Below are 17108 nucleotides of genomic sequence, written 5' to 3' on the forward strand. Positions count from 1 at the left end.
TAACATGAAACATGTCTCTGCATTTCTTTCTATTTGAATATAATAGAAATTAAGATCAAATGAGAACAAGTCAAGGAAGAGGAAATCCAGTATTTCATTTTGTCTTTATTTTCTTCCTTTAATTTAAAAATGAAAATTTAGTTCAATTCTCCCTCCCGCCGATAATATGTAATCAACTATCATACTAAAACAGTCAACAACATATCATGTATTAGAGTTGCATATCATATTGACACATCACTGTCATCTTAAAGTTTCATTTGATTAATATTTTTAAAAGTATAGTATATAACATACATAAGACCTTTAGTCAATGAGCACTTACTCAATATGAATGCCAACGCATTAAGTCCTACAAAAGTACAAAAGAAACGTATTTTCAAGTACAGACAATTGACTACAACTTGAATCACAATGAGTATCTTACAAAGTAAATTTATACTCATCATGCAAAGTTGAAGAGCTCTTTGAAAACATAGTAGAAAGAGCAAGTTAAGGAGAATACATTAGATTTTACTAAATACTTGGGCTCTTTAGTTGTATTAAAATCTACTCATGTATTAATTCTTACTTTAGCCAACAAAGTACATTTTGTGGGCAAAAGGGTTTATACACATAATTAAAGTCATTTTTGTGATTTAAGGAAGAATTGTCTAGTAAAAAGTACATGAAGTCAAATTTATTGTCTGATTAATCTTTCAGAGTTTGTCTTTTCACTCTCGGGAAAGTTTTTAAACAGCGTCAACAACCCAACCCACTTTTGTTATGCAGGCACTTCCATCTTCAGTTAGCTCAAGGATGATGATTCTGTTTTAGGAAACTTTTGAAACTGCATTGGAATGAAAATCTTTTCAACATTTTCATGAAAATGGTGTCAAAATATCCATTTTCTGATCAAAACCTAAGCTTTTTGACTTGGGAAGATAAGGTTAGGTTGGTGTCTGTTAAGGGTATGTCTACACAGCAGCTAGAAGCTCTGATTCCCAATTCAAGCACACATGCTAGCCCTGCTCAAGATAGCAGGATAAAACTGCAGCATGACTGTGGCAGCATGGAAGATGGCTTAGGCCAGCCATCTAACTGCACCCACCAGACTCCCTGCATCTGTAATCAGGAGGTTAGCAAAGAAAATGTGTGTACATCCAAGCAAACAGGAGATCATACCTCTTAGCTGCTATAGTATGGCAGTTAGGGCACTAACCAGCAGTGTAGGAGACCCAGATTCAAGACCCTGCTCTGGATGATTCAAAGCAGTTTCAGATCACTTTGAAGCAAGCAGAATAAGAACTCTGAATCCCCATCTCCCACATCCCAAGCTAGTGGCCTAACCACCAGGCTATAGGGTGAGAGCTTGAGCTCCCTCTCCAAAATACTTTTTCAAAACAGATACATATTTGCAAAATGTTTCAGCTTCAACAAAAAGCATATTTTTACAAGATTTCATTTGGTCTAAAATGTTCTGAGCAGCTCTATTTACAACAATATAGATGTTACTTCATATTATTTTTTAAAGTAAGAAACTATAATAGTTATAAATGTTTTAACACTAATTATGTAAATTGTATGCAGAAGCCTTTGAAAATCCTATTAGACTTGACTTATAAAAATACAGATATCTGATTTTAATGCATGGGGAAAACAATATATCACAAATTCAAAGTGAGATTGAAATGTTCTTGTAACACAACCTGAAAAAATTGATTCTCTTTTAAGAAAGTAGAAGATTAGCGAAAGAAAATGTACATTTAAGGAAAAGGAATAATGATCACATTAAGGGGATCTATTTTGTCATTATGAAAAGTAAGTCTACGCCAAGAAACAATACTGAGCTCTCTCATTTACTTACAAGCATGCAAACAAGTATCTGAATATATGGTCCAGTGGTTGGGCCACAAGACTGATAATTGAAGAGATCCTGGCTCCTAGTTCTTGTTGAACTAACTCTTTGATCAGGGCTAAATATTTATGCTATGTACAGCATGATTAGCCAGGCTGTGCAGTGAGAAGGTAGACATTATTAGGGGGTGAGGACTGAATCACTCTCAAGCAGAATTCATAGCAGAAGCAACTCCACAGCAGTATGTTAGAAGCTTGATCCTGTTCCTACAGAAATTAGTGGCAAAATGCATTTATCTCAATGGTGCATGATCAGGCCCTAAACCATATCAACTCAATCTAATTGGTTGTACAACCTTATTTCCTTAAGACACTTACCTAAATAGTGAGTTGTAAAAATAAAGCATCTTTGTTTTGAGTGATGTTCTATCCAGATAGTTCATTACAATTAAAATAGATTCATCCAAACCAGCCTTAGCTATATACTCTGACAATCCATTTTCTCATTCTCATATAATAAAAGGTTTAAATAAAGGAAATCCTTGTTAACTAAACAAATGTTTTACACTACATTGAATATTTTACTACAATCATCAAAGCTGTTTTGATTTCAACAAACAAGCAATTATAGCTTATATTGATTTACAGACTTCTCTATAATTACTGTACTAATATATAACATAGACTGGGTAAAGCATTTCTAACTACACACCCATGGTAAGTCATCAAGAGTTATTGAATGATTAGCTTGGTATACTCCTGTGCTGGCACACCCCATCCAGTAAAATTAAACTTCAATCAAATGCTGTAATTACAAGGCACTTGCAAAAAAGAATTTATCAAAACTAATAATAGTGGTAAGCCATTAGACTCACAATTACTAATGGAATCAGTAACTATTTTAGTTGTTCTGTTTGACATTTGACTAATACCTCTCCCTTACCCAAACAGAACCTTTACTCCAGCTTGTAAATGTATCTTTGTAGTATTTATGCAATCTTTTGTGTGCTGAGGGATATCTAACAGGGAAAAGTCTTCAAACAACATTGTGTCTACTTTAATAATAGCAACAGCTGCCTCTCTTTAAGTATAAAAACACGCCAGCCATAACCTAAATCCCCCCCTTTTATATTTAATGGGGATCATGCCTTTGGGGATCATTTGTTTGTTGTGTTCAATGGACTAGTTGCAGTGCCTGTGCTTGGGGGTGGGAGAAAGAAAGTACCCTGTGTAGTATCAAGTCATGGGAATGAAGGGCGGCAGGTCCCAGCACTGCAAGAGGACCGTTTTTAAGGAGGGAATCCGAGAATCCCAACAAACAGCAGCAATTTATACCCCCTCTACAAATGCCCCGTCGTTCCCGAGTCACGCCAAGCCTCACCACCCAGTGAGTACAGACAAGTGAGCGGGGGCAGTGGGTCCCACAGAGCGCACGGGGGTGCCGCGATGCTGGACACTCTTGTTATTAACCGAGTCCCCGCTCCGGTTACCTGCGCGGCGGCGGCGCTGGCTGCTGGCTGCGGCTGCGGGTCTCGGAGCCGGGTCTCTTCCTCCTCGGGAGAATCATCCAGGAGAACTTTGCTGCTCTTGTTGAGTTTCCACATGATGGGGCGTGGGGGTGCCGCCTCACTCAGCCCTGGGACAGGGGGGGAAGGGAGTGACTCCGCGGCCCCGGACGCGCCTGCGAGCGCACTCGGGCACTCGCTGCCGGGCGGGCGGGCAGAGCTTCCCCTCCCTCCGGCCCTATACCAGCCCCAACCCCCTCCCCTCTCCTGCCCGCATCCCCGCCCCGCCGGCCCAGGCGGCCCCCTCCACCCGGACCAGTGCCCGGCTCCGTCCTAGGGGGCTGCGCCTTCTCGGGCCCCTCCCGCCGGCCGCTCTGTCCCCTGGTCGCAGCGGCCGCGAGGAGCTCGGCCGGGAAGGTCCCGCCCCCGGCCGGCTGAGCGGTCCGAGCGCGGGGCTGACAGGCCCGGAAGGCGGTGGCCGGGGGAGGGAAATGCCGCTGTCTCTCTGGCCCCTTCTCACCTGTGACCTTCCCCCACCAGAGCCGCGGCCCGGAGCCGCCGAGCGGCCGCTGCCATGTTTGCGAGTGGCGGCGGCGGCGACGAGCGGAGGGAGGGCGGGGGGAGCACGGGCTTTCCGGTCACCACGGCAACCAGGGCGGCTCCGTCCGGCCTCCCACATCCCGCCGGGGCCTACCGGGGGAGAGGGGCGGCCCTCTGCGTGCCCGCCGCCGAGCGCTCGCTGCCCCAGAGCATCCACATATCAACGCTCCCCCTTCACAGTGCCCCACGCACAGAGAGCCTCCCGTCCCTTCACACTATCCCGTGTGATAGACAGCACCCCCATCCTTCACAGCACCCCCACACAGAGCACCCCACTCCTTCACAGCACCCTCAGACCGCCCCCAAACAGACAGCACCCCAGCCCTTAACAGTACCTCACTCTTTCCCAGGACCCCTACAGATAGAGCCCTGGACAGACAGCATCTTACCCCTTCACATCCCTCAGACCACCCCACCACACAGACAGTACCTCTCCCCTTCATAGCATCCCATACTGAGCATGCCACACAGAGCACCCCACCCCATCACAGCACCCACACACAGACAACACCCCGGCCACCCTTTCACAACACCCCCAGACCAACGCCACACAGGCAGCACCTCACCTCTTGACAGCACCCTTGCAGACAGGATCCCACCCCTTCAAAGCACCCGTAGACCAGCCTCAACACAGAAAACACCTGGCCCAGACAGCATAGTATTAGGGGAAACCATTTCACTAGGAGAGTGGTGAAGCACTGCAATGGGTTATCTAGGGGGGTGGTGGAATCTCCATCCTTAGAGGTTTTTAAGGCCCGGCTTGACAAAGTCCTGGCTGGGATGATTTAGTTGCTGTTGGTCCTGCTTTGAGCAGGGGGTTGGACAAGATGACCCCCTGAGGTCTTTTCCAACCCTAATCTATGATTCTATGATCTCACCCCTTTACAGCACCCCCATGCATAGAACACCCTGCACAGAGAGCACACTACCTCTTCACATCACCTCAAACACAGACAGCATCCCACATAGACCGCCCACATACAGGCAGCAGCACGCCACCCCTTCACAACACCTCCATACAGAGCACTACACATAGTGAGCAGGCTACACAGCACCCCTCACACCACCCACACAGAGAGCAACCCCACCCACCAATCCATCCCTTCACAACACCCACACAGAGCACCCCCCACAAAGATCAACTGCACATTACTCGCCACACAGACAAGACCTCTGGGCTACCCTACACACAGAGAGCACTTCACCCTTTCATAGCACCCTACAACACACCCCAACTTCTCATAGCACTCCACACACAAAGCAATCTACACAGAGAGAATTTCTCACAACAGCCTCCACACACAGCACCCCATCCATCACTACCTCCCAAACACAGAGATGGCACCGCTTACAAACCATTCACAGAGACAGCACTCAGCACAGTTCCCCACATGTAGCATGCTATACAGTCAGTTCCCCTTGCCTCCTTTGTAAGGTGCTTTGAGATCCATTGATGAAAAGTACTATATGAAATATCAGTATCATTTTATTATTATATTAGTATGCCACTGCACACAAATACTTTCCCATAGACAGTACCTCACATGCAGTCAGTATCCCCCACAGCATTCCATACATACACGTACAGCAACCCACACAGTCACTACTCTACCCCCCAACCTTACCTGTACACTGTCACTTCCCACTGATCACCCACCACCCATACAATACCCCCACACAGACAACCCCGAGAACAAGTTTCCACAGTACTCTACACCATTGGTTCTCAAACTAGGGCCGCCACTTGTTCAGGGAAAGTCCCTGGCGGGCCGGGCCGGTTTGTTTACCTGCCGCATCTGCAGGTTCGGCTGATCGCGGCTCCCATTGGCCGCGGTTCACTGCTCCAGGCCAATGGGGGCTGCAGGAAGTGGTGTGGGCCGAGGGATGTGCTGGCCGCCCTTCCTGCAGCCCCCATTGGCCTGGAATAGCGAACCACGGCCAGTGGGAGCCGTGATCGGCCGAACCTGCAGACGTGGCAGGTAAACAAACCGGCCCGGCCCACCAGGGGCTTTCCCTGAACAAACGGCGGCCCTAGTTTGAAAACCACTGCTCTACACACAATCACCTCTCACTCGTTGCACACACACAGCATCCCTAACAGTGCCCTCCCCGCTCCACACAGTCACCAATCACCCCACAAACATCACCTTCTACACAAAGTAGCCTCCTTACTCATGCAGGGACTGCACTCCACCCACTGTCCCCACACATGCAATTACCTCCCACTCCTCCCACTAGTTCTTCAACCATCCATAAAGATTTCCAAGACAGAAAATACTCAAATTTCTAATTAGCTGAGCAAAGTGAGATCTTACACTCAACTCAATGGCATTTCTCTGTATGTTCAACCTGGAAATACCAGATTTGATATGTTTAATATTTTATAGATAAAAAATAAGCAGACAAATATCTTTAACTTTTTTCCCCGACAGCATGAGCTAAAGTTTAATGGAAAAGTTTAGTGACAGAAACAGGAGTTTGCCATTGAGCAAAAGAGCAGTGAGTTTTCCTTCAACAGTAATAACAACATTTAACAGTAAATACAATTTTTCCTTTAGATATTCATTCAAATTTCACCCAAAATATCTACTTAACATTTCAAATCAAAATTAAATTTAAAGATCTGAGTAATTATAAAATTTACAAATGTTAACTAAACCTTGGGACAAGTATGTGGGAGAATCTAGGTGACTCATCAGTCTTCCCTGAATTCTGGGAAGGTGGGATCATTATTATTATTTATTCTAATACTTATTTTACATATAGGGAAACTGAGACACTAAAAGATTAAATCCTCTGTGTACTACCAGCCATAGCCTTTTGCAGCACACCTCTCTAGGAGAGAACATCTCTATCTACGCCTGTTCAGCAAGGCTCAGAGGATGGTGTAGGTTCCAGAAACTCCTTACCCTCCAGTACGTCTCCTTGAAAGTTACAGGGTTCTCTTTTCTCTAGGCACATCTGCATGAAATAAGGTTTGGACCCACTGCTTTCTCCAAGAGATGATCCCTGTGGATACAAAGTCCCTTCATGTAAATTAATATTCACCTTTCAAAGGTTGAACAATCAAGCTTAGATACCATAACTAACAAACTAGTCTGCATGTCTGTCCCAGCCAGTTTCTGTATTGTCTTTTTCAAATAGATTGGTATTTTCTTCAATAGAAATTCCCATACAGGCACTCATTTTCCATTGTCATGAATTACAAATTAGGGATGGATGTTTACAGATCTGTCACGGTGCTCTTGGAAGCTGACTGATACCATCTGAGACTGTATGAATTGCTTATCCTTACATGCAATCACACATACCCAGCACATTTACTCACAATGGAGAGTGACAATGTTGCACTCCCTATTGTGCACCATACAAGGGCTTGCAGCATCAAGGCCTAGGTGAGTATATCTGTAGCCTACTTGCTCTACTCTTCTGAACCAATTATAAGTACATATAACAGTGTTTTGCTTAGGGCCCTTTGGGCTGCAATGTACTCCTACCTGCCTATCAGGAAAAGTGGGCATATTTAAGATGGAATGCTGAGTCCCCAAGGCCTGTTACTCAACATGCTGTACATACAAAAGGGGAGTTAGTTTACCTCAATGCCAGTGGATTCTGATCCCACACTGAATCAAAGGTTGCAAATTCAATATAGCTGTATCACATTTTGTGTCATAAAGTAGTGTCTGAATAACATGAACTGAAACCTTAGATGTATCATCATTCTAACCATAGCGCTGATCTGTTCGACTCAAGGTAGGGTTTCTGATTTTTCTAGTTAACTATAATGTATAATTTAAGCATGCGCACACATGCATGCACTTCCCTTAAACCTGCAGTCATAGAATCTGCAGCAATACTGTTTTAGGCCCCAACCTGGAAAATGCACCTGAGGAGTTCCATTGAGTTCAATGGTATTCATATGTGTTAAATTTAAAATGCGTAAGTGTTTGTGGAACTGGGGCCTTACATGTTATAATAGGTTTTCCATTCAAGTCTGCTTTATTTTCTTTTTTATCCCCATCTCCCATAGAACTAAATCTATTAACAGTGTATGGTAAAATTCCTTTCCAAATCCTCCATTAATATTAACTGAAACTTCAGAGGGCTGAAAGACAAAGCACATTTTCAATTATTAAAGACAGATCAGAGTTAGCATGAAAGTTCCCTTTAAAAGAGCAGGCTGGTTTGTAACTGGTTTTTTAGCCTCTTACTCCTCATTCATATCTAAAACTCAAAGGTTAATCAAGTGCAAGAGACAATCGCTAACATTTCCAATTTACATTTAATTATATTATCTCATATTAAAATAGTAGATAATGATTCTTAAGTTATTTAATTTAGTTTTCATTTGATCATATTAGTTGCTATATAAATAAATAGTTATGAATACATGATCCTACAGTTTTAATCTTATGTCTTTCTTCACCCTTTCCCCTCACTGTTGTTTGTTACCCTAACTTGAAACATCATGTCTAAGATTAGGTCCCAACCCTGAAAATACTTATGCATATGCTTAATTTTGCTCTCATGAGTGGACCCACTGGACTACTCACATGACTAAAATTAATCACATGTGTATGTTTTCAGAATTAGAGCCTGGGTCTGGTCTACATTACTTGCTGGATCGGTCCAGCAGGGGTTGATTTATCACATCTAATCTAGACATGATAAATTGACCACCGAGCCCTCTCCCATCAACTCCAGTACTCTACCAAGGCGACAGTCTCAGGTGGAGTCAACGGGAGAGTGTCAACTGTCGACTTATCGCAGTGAAGACACTGCAGTAAGTAGAACTAATCTAAGTACGTCGACTTCAGCTATGTTATTTACATAGGAAGTTGCATAACTTAGATCAATACCCTCCACACACACACACACACACCCTGTGTAGACCAGGCCTTAGACTGCAAACTCTTCAGGGGCAGGGACCTTGAGTTAAATCCTGGTCTCATTGAAGTTAATGGAAAGATTCATATTGACTTCAGTGGAGTCAGGATTTCACCCCTTGCTTTCTGTTTGTTCTGAGATGCCTAGCACACTCTTGGGCAGTATCAATATTTCATATTGATATTTCATGATCCTGTTTCTTTAAACAATTCAGTTTGTTTACAGACTTCTGAAGTTTAGAAACCTTTGGGTTTTTCATCCTCTTTTAAAAGCTAATTATATAAAAATATCAACATTTTTCCGCTGTCCTCCAGATTAGAAAGTGTACCCCATGAACTTGGCTTGCCTGGTATGAAGGGGAGGCCAGACTCCTAAGGGATACACTCAGTTACAGTGTTTTCTCTTTTATCCTGCTACAAGATGGTCTAAAAACTGATTCAGTGGTGGTTATGAGCAGGATGATAGGAAGTGTGAGAAACTGGGACATTTTGTGGGGGGGGGGGAGGGGAAGGGAAGGTGTAGTTGCCTATATAAGACAAAGCCCCTAATATCAGGATGGTCCTGATAATATCGGGACATCTGGTCACCCTAGCAGTGTGACTTATTTCCTAGAATGCATTGGCTTTATAATGTAGGAAGATTGTGTCTGGAGAAATCCCACCAAGACACAATAAATTATGCCTCAAATATTAACTCAAGAAAAAAATATTAAAAATATACCCCTTCCATAGTGAGTGTCCCCTACCAATAATATATAAAAACCCAACTTCTCAAATCATTTCCATACCTCAGAAAAGGAGAAGCTCTTATCTAATTATTAAAGCAAATCATCCACCCTGCCCCCAACATCAGTGAAGTCTTTCTGGAAGTAAAAACCTAGGTCCACAACTGATGAGAAGAGAAGTGGCAATAGCGACTATAAATAGGCTTGGAAAGATTAGATTTTTATCAGTAAATGTTAGTAAAAATCAATTTCACCATACACACTCAAACTAATTCAAAAATATTTTCATCTACAAATAATCAAAATTTACAGATAGGCAAAGTCAGAAAATTGTTGTTTGAAAAATTCTTAGTTTGATTTAAAAGGCTACGTACTTTGTATATTTTGACATTTGATGTTGACAGTTTGTGTGTTAATGTTTATAAAGTTTTAACTTTTTGAATCTCAACATCTATTGTCATTAAATAATTATTTTCTGACACCCCATACTTTCTCACAACTGAAAATTTAAATCAGTAAAATTCAGAAAAAATGCTTAAAATTCATATTTGTGCACAACTGTGAAAATGTAAATCAATAAAAATCTAAAAAAGTTTAAAGATAAATATCAATATCAGTTGAAATTATAAAAAAAAAAATCAAATTTTGTCAAGCCTTGCTATAAAATACTAAATGATCTGATCCACCCACATTAGTAATGTGTCTCCAACTAGGGCAAAGCTTTTGTCACAGGTGAAAATAAAGTAGTAAGTGCAGCCATTAGAAAAAGGAAATACTTCTTAACTTTAACTTCCTAAAACAATAACAAATCAGTGTCAATAGCCTATTGTATTGAATAGGCTGTGTCTCGGGTCCAGCAAGGGATAGGATGTTAAAAAAAATATCATTTACTGTTGCAACATTAAATGGCTAAGCATGATTCAAGGTTTCATGCCAAGTTATTGCTGGCTTATGTCCATTGTAACAACCACCAGTTAAAATCTCTTTAACCCATTATTAAACTCACAGAAAAATAAACAAAATATTTAAAGCATTTCAAGACTAAGAATTAAGGAAAGCTTTCATTTTAACAATTTTCCTTATTCCCTTTAGATGTGCAACGTCTCCATATGGAAAAACTTCTGTTTGACAGTCTCTTTAGACAGCATTATAGATTGTATTAGAAGTTCTTTTTGGAAGAAGAGAGACAACATTCATTTATATGGTCTTGAGCTATTATTATTTTTGAAATTCAATCCTGTTTCCTTTAAGAAAAGATATGCCAAATGGAACAAAAAAAGAATAACAAACACGGAAAATGAAGCTTCTGTCTCTGGTCCTTACTTTCACTTGCATACTAGCTGCTGGGAAAGTGAAGGCAGAGTACAGGGTCATATATACCACAATGAGAACTGACATACTTTTTACCAGCATCAAGCTCTGTAAGGCATTGCTTTGACCTTGGCTTTTTCAACACAGGATCTCAGCAGTGTTCCAAAAGGTGAAGTTGTTTTGGCTGACTAATCCAGATTCTTATTAGATAGAAGGCAAAATGAGAAGGATAAGAAAGAAGACAATTAGGGTAGAGGAAGGAAAATGCCAAACTAGGAATGACAGTCAGAAGCAATGGCTTACATCCCAGGTGTTTTTCAGGATTTAGCTGAAGCCGGTAGAGGTGGTGACATCCCCCATTTTTCTCTCTAATTAGTGTGGTCAAGACCTCTGTCTGAATCGGGACAACAAAGGCCCAGTGGTGTTATGGTAGATCGCAGGATGCCAAGAGATTTCTGGGAGGAGGAGAGCAGGGGGAGTTGCAGCCATTATGGCAAAACTCTTTCCTTCCAATCCATTCATCCCATTGTTCCCTTTCAGGGACCCCCAAATAAGCAATGTCCAAAAAGAGGTGTCAACTTCATCTGATTAAACTTAACCACTCAAAACACATTTTGGTGATTTCAGCTATAAACATTTCCTCCCATTTTTAGAATATTTAAACTTGTCATATCCACTCACGAGTCTGTCAGGAGCTTTAAAGACCCCTTATCACCATTCTTTTAACTTAAACAATCTAGTTCGTACCAGTCTTTCTGTCTCCAACTTCTTCTTACCCTTCTACACAATTTAGTATAATGAGCTGAGTTGGACTTTTGTTGCCTTGAGCAACATAGAATACAGGCCTCTGCACAATAAACTGCTATAATAAATGAAAATTTCTTCCCAACCTCATGGCAGTAATCACAGAAATCATCAAAATGTATGCCTGAAAGGGACTTTGACAGGTCATCTAGTCCAGTCTCCTGCAGGGGACTGGACATTTTCCCATGACGTCCACCTCATGGAAAAATCTAGGATCGTGGGCGATAAGCAGGACAATAACAGGTTTTGGATGGCAACAGAACACAAGTTATGTAAGTCTCCCAAACTCTGAACTCATACTAATAAAAACTTTATATTACATCACACCATCATGTTCTGTTTGTCATATTTGTTTCAGAGAAGCTAATTTAGAAATGATTTAGAGAGTTTTACAATTTTCTATTTGTAACTCTTTTCTTGTAAATCCAGGTTTGTACCAGTATAGTAAAACCACCGCCCACAAGTGAAACAGGCTATACTGGTAAAAAGGCAGCTATGTCTACACTAAGGACGTCAGCGTAGCTATGTTAGTCAGGGATCACACCTGTTCACACCCCTGATTGACATAGGTATGCCTGCAAAAGTCTTGCACAGACATGATATTAAAATGGCTCTTCAAACAGTTCCAATTCTAAAAAATCAGCTTATTAGAAAAATGTTTTTGCTTTTCCTCTAAAAAACTACATTGGCTTAAAGCAAGGTTGAGCAAGGTTTACTCCTGAAGCAGAAACAGTTTTTCTATACATAAAAATGTTATGACTTAAAATCTTGTATCTCACTGCCTTGTCTTACTACAAACAAGCACTTTATTCCTTAAAAAGAAGAGCTTCCCAGCTTCCCACTGGGGCCTTGTTACTTGCGTCTCATACTGGAAGGTCTTAAAATAGGGCTGTCAAGCGATTTAAAAAAATTAATCATGCGATTAGTCACACTGTTAATAATAGAATACCATTTATTTAAATATATTTGGATGTTTTCTACATTTTCAAATATATTGATTTCAATTAGAACACAGAATACAAAGTGTACAGTGCTCATTTTATATTTATTTTTATTACAACCTAATAGAAGTACTGTAGTGCCATCTCTTTATCATGAAAGTTGAATTTATGAATGTAGAATTATGTACAAACAATAACTGCATTCAAAAATAAAACAATGTAAAACTTTAGACCCTACAAGTCCACTCAGTCCTACTTCAGCCAATCACTCAGGCAAACAAGTTGGTTTCAATTAGCAGGAAATAATGCTGCCCAAGTCTTTTTTACAGTATCACCTGAAAGTGAGAACAGGCTTTCACATGGCACTGTTGTCACCGGCATCGCAAGATATTTACATGCTAGATGCGCTAAAGATTCATATGTCCTTTCATGCTTCAGCCACCATTCCAGAAGATGTGTCCATGCTGATGACCGGTTCTGCTTGATAACGACCCAAAGCAGAGTGGACAGATGCATGTTCATTTTCATAATCTGAGTCAGATGCCACCAACAGAAGGTTGATTTGCTTTTCTGGTGATTCGGGTGCTGTAGTTTCTGCATTGGAACGTTGCTCTTTTAAGACATCTGACAGCATTCTCCACACCTCATCCCTCTCAGATTTTGGAAGGTGCTTCAGATTCTTAAAACTTGGGACAAGTGCTGTATCTATCCTTAGAAATCTCACATGGGTACTTTCTTTGCATTTTGTCAAATCTGCTGCGAAAGTGTTCTTAAAACGAACATGTGCTGAGTCATCATCCGAGACTGCTATAACATGAAATACATGTTTCAGAGCAGCAGCCGTGTTAGTCTGTATTCGCAAAAAGAAAAGGAGTACTTGTGGCACCTTAGAGACTAACAAATTTATTTGAGCATAAGATTTCGTGAGCTCACGAATGCTTATGCTCAAATAAATGTGTTAGTCTCTAAGGTGCCACAAGTACTCCTTTTCTTTTTATGAAATACATGGCAGAATGTGGGTAAAATAGAATAGGAGACATACATTCTCCCGCAAGGAGTTCAGTCACAAATTTAATTAACACATTTTTTTTAATGAGCGTCACTCAGGGGTGTAAAAAATCCTAATCCCCAGTGTAGACCGCACTATGTTAACGGAAAGGCTTCTCTCATATACATAGCTACCATCTCTCGGGCAGGTGGAGTTCCTACTCTGACAGGAGAAGCCCTCCCATTGGCATAGGTAGCATCTTCACTGAAGAGCTGCAGCTGCACTCCAGCGTTTTAAGTGTAGACCTGCCTTTAGATAAATAAAAAGTCACTACCAATTGCATTGAGAAATGAGATTTCTACGGAGAATGGAAAAAACATTATGCCATACCATCTACATGGAGAAATTAAGGAAAAGTTTCAGTTTATGTAATTTTCATCTGACATTGATCCAGCTCATTCTCTATTTTCCTCAGTTCAGCCCAGTCAATCGGGAGACAAGAGAGTACAGAGTTAAGGCCCATAATATGTGCCCGTATAATTACTTAGAAATACTGTACAGTAAGTGACACGGAAGTCCAGGAAGGTGATCACAGACTGCAGTAGTGCTGCAGCCTTTGATAAGGGCAGAGTCCTGAGTCAGTGGGAGGGAGAGGGAAGAGAACTATATATACATCTACAAAATTCTTTGCATAGTTATGATTATAAACTAATTTTCTAGTAAGTATGTATAAGATAGCAGTGGTATGCCCCTATATTTTCCTAAAGAATGTAGCACGCCTGTTCATTTTTTTCTCATTTCTTCTAGTGATTCACTGGAATATGACTGTCTCAATCAGAATGTCTTTTTATTGTAAATGACAGACTTTTTAAAGTCCCACTCTTAGAGAGACAGGTTGAAATCCTGGCCTCATTGGAGGCAATGACAAAACTTTCATTGCTTCATTAGGGTCAGATTTCACCCCCAAAATATCTTGATTCAGACAGGAGAGAAAGCTCTTCATGTAGACAAATCTCTAGGTCCATCCATTTAACTCACTCAGATGCTTGAGGAGGTTTACTACTGGGGTTGGTAGGAAGAATGCTTTTGCATAGATGGATTGGGAGAGAAGTTTTTAATATGAGGCTTCCTTATTCTATGCAGTTTGTTGTAATTTTTTTTTTTTGTTATATGCAGTTTAAAAAAACAATGCAACCAGGATGCTTGAGCATTGTACATACATTCATCAATATCAACCCGTAAAAAAAAATATCAACCCGTACTTCTGTTACCAAAGTAAAGTTCAAAGGAGTCAGACCTTCTCTACACCTTAAGCTTAGGCTGACCTAGCCATTTCACTCGGTATGAAAAATTCACCCTCCCAAGAAATGTAATTAAGCCGATTTAAGTCTGGTATAGAGACCACCAAGTTGATGGAAACATTCTTCTCTCAACCCAGCTACCACCTCCTGAGGGGCTGGATTTACTACAACAATGGAAAAATCTCTTCTGTTTCTGAGACAAGCGTCTACGCTACAGCAATGCAGTGGCATAGCCTCAGCTTCACAGCTCTGCCACTATAGTGCGTGTACTACTGAAGTGCCAACTTACCCGAAGATTCATTTGATATGCTTCAAGATATAGATGACAATGAGTAATTCTATTTTCTCCCACTTTCCTCTTGATCACAGCAGTAACTTCAGATCCAAAGTATGAATGGAGACTGTTATATTTGCAACATTTCTCCTGGTGGGAATTGTTTTAAGTGACTCTTAACTAAATGATCAAGATAAGGAACACAGGACATTGACTTCAATGAGTGATGGACCAGACCCCTAGTTTCTGTAGAAAGTCAAGTTAAATGTTGTTAACTTCTTTGCCAAAAAAAGAAGGAAGTGAAAGCTTTCTCATCAGGAGTCAGAGGATCAGAATTTCTGCACCATTCTTCCTGCTTTGGTTTATGAAGCTTGTCTCACGCTGAGTACCCACCCCGATTCTGCTTGACAGACCTCCCATAAGGCTAATCTCCTGCTACAGATGTGTCCAGGCCTCTTCCACTGGCTTCTTCTGTTCCGAGTCTCCCTCTATCCCATTTCTATTCCAGAGTTTACATTTGGTTCCAGTCCCTTTTGTGGGCCACCTATAGTTTTTAATTCCAAGAAAAAAATTACTGACAGGTCTTCACTGATTGTGTATCAGATCACATGTGACAAAGTAGTCTATCACAAAGAATGGCCCTGGGTTTTTGAAGAGATTAAATTGGTTATTTGTGTTCAACTCTCAGTGAACCAGGTGGAAGGGGCTGAACCTTTTACGGGTGGGTCTAAGGAACTATAAAGCTCAGCCACAAGTGGTTTAACTCCAATCTAAGAATTCAGTTTGGGCTGAAACCTGAGAGATTTACTCTGGTTGGGAGTTTGCTTATGTTTAAGGAGCTCAGTTTGGTCTGACGAGCTGGGAGATTTTAGGAAGGGCTGCAATTAGAAGTTTGTATACCTTTCATGGGGAAATTTATACTGGAATATTTCTTATGAAGATCTTACTATAATTTTTATAATTTAAATTATCATATTTCTTTTAGGACCTTGAAATAAAAATGTGTTTTTCTATATTTTAACAGACTCCTGACCTTTCTGAGTCTGATGCATGCTCATACTTCATGGTGTAACAATACTCCATTGACTATCATTTTACAAATAGTAACTTCACAGATGCACTGTATCACTTTTACTCTTCTTCAATATCCCACAACCTGCTGAGATACTTTAGGATTTCCTTAGGAATGGATCCTACACATAATGCCCACATGCCTACTTTTCCATTTTTCCTCTGGTATTCCTGTCTCAAATATTCATAACTTCTGCTGTTGAGGTGCAGTCCCCTGAATTTGCCCTTCCATCTTCACCAACACACCACTACCCATTTTTAAGCAGCAGGCGGTATAGTCAAATTAAATTTGCTGTCTTTCCCATGGTTAACCTGTTGTAGGCTTAGGCAATTTGGGCCAGATTTTAAATGTATTTAGGCATTTTAAAATGCCTGGAATTTAGGGCCCCAAGCTTCAATTGAAATTAATAATTCTTTTGGAAATCTCATTTAGCACCTGTCTTCAATTTTAGGCATCTAAGTATCTTTAAAAATCCACCCCTTTGCTTTTAAAACCATCATTGTCCCTTATCTAAACATCAAATATTGAAATTTCAGAATATTTGTTCTTATCATCTACTTACATCCAAGAAATTCAGATACTTCTGGAAAGTTTGGACATGCACGAAAACTTTTGGAACCAAATCTGAAGTAAGCTCAAACCTTTAAACTTTTAAGATTCACCATCACAAATAGTTATATGTCACCTATAATGCTGTAACATAGGGTTATAATTGTTAAAACCTGTTTTTGTAAATATATGTTCAGATCTTCATGTTCAGCTACCAGTGTGTTGATCCTGAAGTTAAACTGATTTTTTTTTTTTTTTTTGTAATCTCATCCATGCGACCATTTGCCCTTAAACACTTAGTATGTAAAATGCCAAT

General features: G+C 40.8%; 1 protein-coding gene across 1 annotated transcript in view; it reads right to left on the reverse strand.

Moving 5' to 3' along the window:
• The window catches only part of TDRP (testis development related protein), a 38079-nt gene extending 34059 nt beyond the window's left edge, over positions 1 to 4020 (reverse strand). Inside the window, 3 exon segments of the mRNA XM_048845359.2 lie at positions 3327 to 3481; positions 3865 to 3925; positions 3928 to 4020. Coding sequence (XP_048701316.2) covers positions 3327 to 3481; positions 3865 to 3925; positions 3928 to 4020 — 309 coding nt within the window.
• Between the last annotated feature and the right edge of the window lie 13088 nt (positions 4021 to 17108).

This window comes from Caretta caretta, chromosome 3 (assembly GCF_965140235.1).
Source record: "Caretta caretta isolate rCarCar2 chromosome 3, rCarCar1.hap1, whole genome shotgun sequence".
NCBI lineage: Eukaryota > Metazoa > Chordata > Testudines > Cheloniidae > Caretta > Caretta caretta.